Source organism: Rhea americana, unplaced genomic scaffold (genome assembly GCF_003343005.1).
Source record: "Rhea americana isolate MKP2758 unplaced genomic scaffold, rheAme1 scaffold_172, whole genome shotgun sequence".
Taxonomy (NCBI): Eukaryota; Metazoa; Chordata; class Aves; order Rheiformes; family Rheidae; genus Rhea; species Rhea americana.
In genome coordinates this window covers 1,340,566-1,344,741 of record NW_028185839.1, presented here as the reverse complement: position 1 = coordinate 1,344,741, position 4,176 = coordinate 1,340,566, and the positions used below count along the sequence as shown (strand labels likewise).

Sequence of the window (4,176 nt, the reverse complement as noted above, 5' to 3'; positions counted from 1 at the left end):
CCGCGCCCGGCCGGCCCGGGGCCCCGCGCCGCGTTCCGCAGGACTCGGCGCGCAGGGGCTCTAAGGAGAAACACCGTAACGAAAACGACGGGAATCGGACGCGTGAGAGTTGGTTTGGGGTGTCCTGGCAAATGCGCGATCAGCAGAGAGGGTGGTAGACAGGGCAGCGTGGCTGCTGCGCTGCGGCCACCTCCCCTTCCAAGTAACGAGTGACACTGCAAAACGGTGTTTTGGGAAGGCGTGCGGGGCTGAGGCTCGGCTCTTTCCACCGCGCTAGTCTAGGAAGGGAGGTGTTTGCAGACTTTAAAGGTCTCGTGTTTTTAAATCCCCCATTTGCTTATGGAAAGACAGAAAAAACATGCACTGCTGGTGTTTTTATTTGTGCAGAAACCTAGAATGTGGCTACAACACAGATGAAAGAAGATTATGCAAATGTTGTGTAGTGTTATGATGCTGCAAACCTCAGACTTCTTCCCATGTGGTTATTCCTTTGCATCATAACTCCCAGCAAATATACTCTTCAGTTTCCAAGTCTGACGTGTATAAATGTAATTGGTAAATAGTGGAGTCACAATAATAAAACTTTTCTTTCCAAGTGCCACACCTTATAACAGGCGAGGACCGCTGTCACTTAGCTGCCAGTCTCCACCGTGAGCTTTTGGTTTCAGAGTCACTAAAAACTGCATGCGTAGCACAAGTTTTCTGTGCAGAGGTTGTATTTTGCAAAGAGGTTTCTTTCCACAGTTTGAGAAATTCACCTCCAGCTTTGAATACCAGTGCAGCACTAGCAGAAAATTTCCCTGCGTTTTTATTACTCGGGATAGCAAAAGCAGGCTGCAGAAAAGAAAGTTTCTTCCAAAGCTCTTTTCCAAAGCTCTTTGATCTATGACATCTATAATTCTTAAAAAGCGCCATCCAGCTTCATGGGCTTGACTGGTAAAATGTACAAAATAATTAGCCAGTAGATTTTCCCCATTTTTGTTTTGAATTTCAAAATTTGGTGAAATTTCAGTTTTTAAAYCTCCTCTAGTCACATTGATTTGATCTGGTAAATAAGTCCTAATACATCTCTCTCTCTTTTTTTTGGAACAGGGATGTTTGAAAATTAATTGCAGTCTTGGAAGTTGCTCTCAACATTTTTAAACCTGACTGAATTAACAAAATGCCTGCTTCAGCTCCAGGACTATGGAACTACATCCCGGAAGAAATCCTCATCCAGATTTTCAATTATCTTTCTCTTCGAGATAGATATACAGTCTTCCAYGTGTGCAGACAGTGGGCCACAGCTGTTTCTTCTAGCTCTGTTTGGCATTTCACGGAGATCAGGTAAGAGGAGTGTGTTTCTAACGTCCGAACATCTCTGCAGACAAAACTAGATCATTACGTTTTTGCTGCRTATCAAATATTTCCACTGCTCTGCTGTGATATTATTAACACTAGTTGTGACTTCCATGTGTGATGATACTGTCTTACGTGACTGGTACCTGCTTATGTAATAGAGAAAGTTATGTTACATGTTGAGTTTTTTTTAATAGCTGCTGGTGATTTGGGTTTTATGGAAAGTACTGCTTTCTTAGCTAAGTTGCTGCAAAGGCAATTTAAAAATGGCAAGAGACAAGGAGTTACTGAATAGCCATCCTCATCGTGGCACCTACTGCTTATGCAGAACTGTGATCGTTCCCATCCAGAGATGTAGCAAGGGACAATCCTTACGGTCAAAAGCTGACAGCTGAAATAGATGAGGCAGAAGGAAGCTCAGACATTTGGAGGTGACTGGTCCAGCATCTTCAATAGGTCACTTTGATAGGTCTTTCTGAAGGCTGACTTGTCTCACCTCCTGACTCCTTCCCCGGCATTCARCCACTACCTTACACAGACTTGTCAGGCTTTAAATTAGAAGAAACCTCTGAGGGAGCTGTAAACCGTTACAGAAACACTAGTAAAGGAGAGTATCTGCTCTATGCTTGCTCAGTTCAGCTTCCACGGTGAGTAATGGTTTGTATTACCCTTCTAGCTGTGATTTAGAGGATGAGGAAGGCATGCTGCAGAGCTTCCTGCGGTTCCTCAGCCAAATCAAACACCTGAAGATTGTGTTTGACCAGTCCAAGGAGATCAACCGGAAGAATGTCAAACGCGTCTTAGATGCGTTGGCAAAAGAGAATCACAAACTGCGGCAACTGTGCGTTGTGTGCCATGGGGAGAACCCGTACTTCTACTCTGGCCAAGACATCCTGCAGAGCATACGGAATATATGCGACACGAAGAACCAGACGGATCTTCAGCACATCGATTTTCGAAAAATGCCCTTTACTCTTGATGATGAACTTGTTGAACTCTTAGCCACCAGCAACCCAAACTTACGCAGTTTGTTCATCAACAACCACACCCTGGTATGCAACGTGGCACCTGATACCATTAGGAAAGTTCTCAGAGCATGTCCCAAACTCTCGACCTTGGGGGTTTACTACGCCAGCTTGTCTGACGATGTTTTTATGGAATTGATCAAGCCAGAAAGAGCACCTTTCATCTATTTAGACATATTCTGTGAGCGCCTGGACAAGTATATCCCTGTTATCTCAGAAGCGCTCTGGGCTGCTGTAAGTCAAAAGCATCCTCAGCTCTGTGTAGACCTAGAGTTTGATCATACGGTCCCCGCCGTGAAAATACCACAGATCCTGAAGTTCAATATACCTGTGAGCACACTGCAACTTAATACCTGTACTTACATGGTGAATCAGATTAGGTTTGTCACCCACAGCTACAGCAGCACTTTAAAGAAGTTGACATTACAAACCACATCTTCAGAGGACTTAAATGTCTCGCTAATAGATCTGGCTAGGAAGTGCAGAAATCTACTGGAGATCCACTGCTACTGTGTGGTCAGCCAGGAGGTGGTAGAAGCGTTCCTCACACACTGCCCCAGTCTGAAACAATACACACTCAAGATCATCAAGGAACGGCACCCTTGGAAACCAGTAATAGTTCAGTGACTGGTCCCTCCTGACTTCCTGGGGAAATTGTGTGGATCTGCACGAGTACAATGAAGGAAGATTTAGAGATACAAGGAAAATGTGTCAAAATTCCTTCTGCTTCTCACTTAGAGCGTGCTAGCTTACCAGCCTTGGCTGTTAAATGTGATGACCACTTGTTCAGGACACTAAGCATTTATATGCAAATGCGATAGAGAAAGGATTATACAGAAAAAATTGCCTTTTTTTCTTGTATGGTATGGAGGGCAGGCCTTTTTTCTCCTCTGCTTCTTTATTTAGCAACATCAGGAATGCCGAGTTTACTGTTCATGCATTTTTACTGAGGACCTCAGCAAAATGTAATTGTGATTTTGCACTGTAAGAGAACCCCAATGACAAGCACGCTGTGTCATGGTGCTAGCAATTACTTGTGTAGACAGTTAAGGAAGTGGCACTTTCAATGCTGCAGCCATTCTTTATCTAGTATGGTACTTAGCCACGCGAGTTAAATGAGCTAAGTAAAGAACTGTGGTCATCCGATGGAAAATCCACTTTCACTTTGATAATTCCTCTTTTGGCATTTCTGCACTGGGGAGCTCACACCTGTTATCTGGTTGCCAGGAAACTTCCAGTGTGGAAGGATCTAAACAGGACCTGAATTATGATGTAGAATATAGGCAGGAGAAAAATCACTTAATGGAAAAAAAACCCTGACAAGGCCATTATAAAGGAAATGTGGCCTGCTTATTCCCYTGTCCCTCCTTTCTTTCTGTTACTCAGGAAAGCAGGTTTCCAGGTTGTAATTTGAATGCCTTTTGCAAAGACCTTTGCTTTCAGTATATTGTTAGTGTTTCTTAGGAAAAAAAGAGTGCTAACAGTTTTTGCATATGATCTTATACTCAGTGGAAAACTGCAAAGGTATTTTGCATCTGAATTAGCATGTGTGTGTGTTGGTCTGTTGTGCCAAAAATTTTGGTGAATGCTACTTGCAGAGCACTTTCTGAGTTGAAGTAATCCTCGCATCAGACTACGTTGCAAGCACTGATTTAGAACTATATAAAGCATTTTGAATAATAATTAATAATAATAATAATAGTATATTRACATCTGGATCTATGTGTAGCTATTGTCATTACCCTCTCCTCTCCCCCAAAAGAATCGCCAAACTATTTGTCTTGGCCCTTGCAAATAGCATGGGATCTGTAGC

At 43.2% G+C, this 4,176-nt stretch overlaps 1 protein-coding gene across 6 annotated transcripts in view; it reads left to right on the top strand.

Annotated features, from left to right (window-relative positions):
• FBXL8 (F-box and leucine rich repeat protein 8) overlaps positions 1-4,081 on the top strand; it is a 7,555-nt gene extending 3,474 nt beyond the window's left edge. The window contains exons 1-4 of one of the 6 annotated variants that reach the window (XM_085301116.1): positions 7-102; positions 388-555; positions 1,093-1,326; positions 2,015-4,081. In XM_085301116.1, the coding sequence (XP_085157242.1) occupies positions 1,163-1,326; positions 2,015-2,990 (1,140 nt within the window). In that variant the 5' untranslated portion in view covers positions 7-102; positions 388-555; positions 1,093-1,162 and the 3' untranslated portion in view covers positions 2,991-4,081. Of the gene's footprint in view, positions 1-6; positions 556-1,092; positions 1,327-2,014 lie in introns of those variants that run through there. The other 5 variants (XM_085301115.1, XM_085301113.1, XM_085301114.1 and 2 more) reach the window with 5 other exon arrangements.
• Positions 4,082-4,176: the final 95 nt, after the last annotated feature.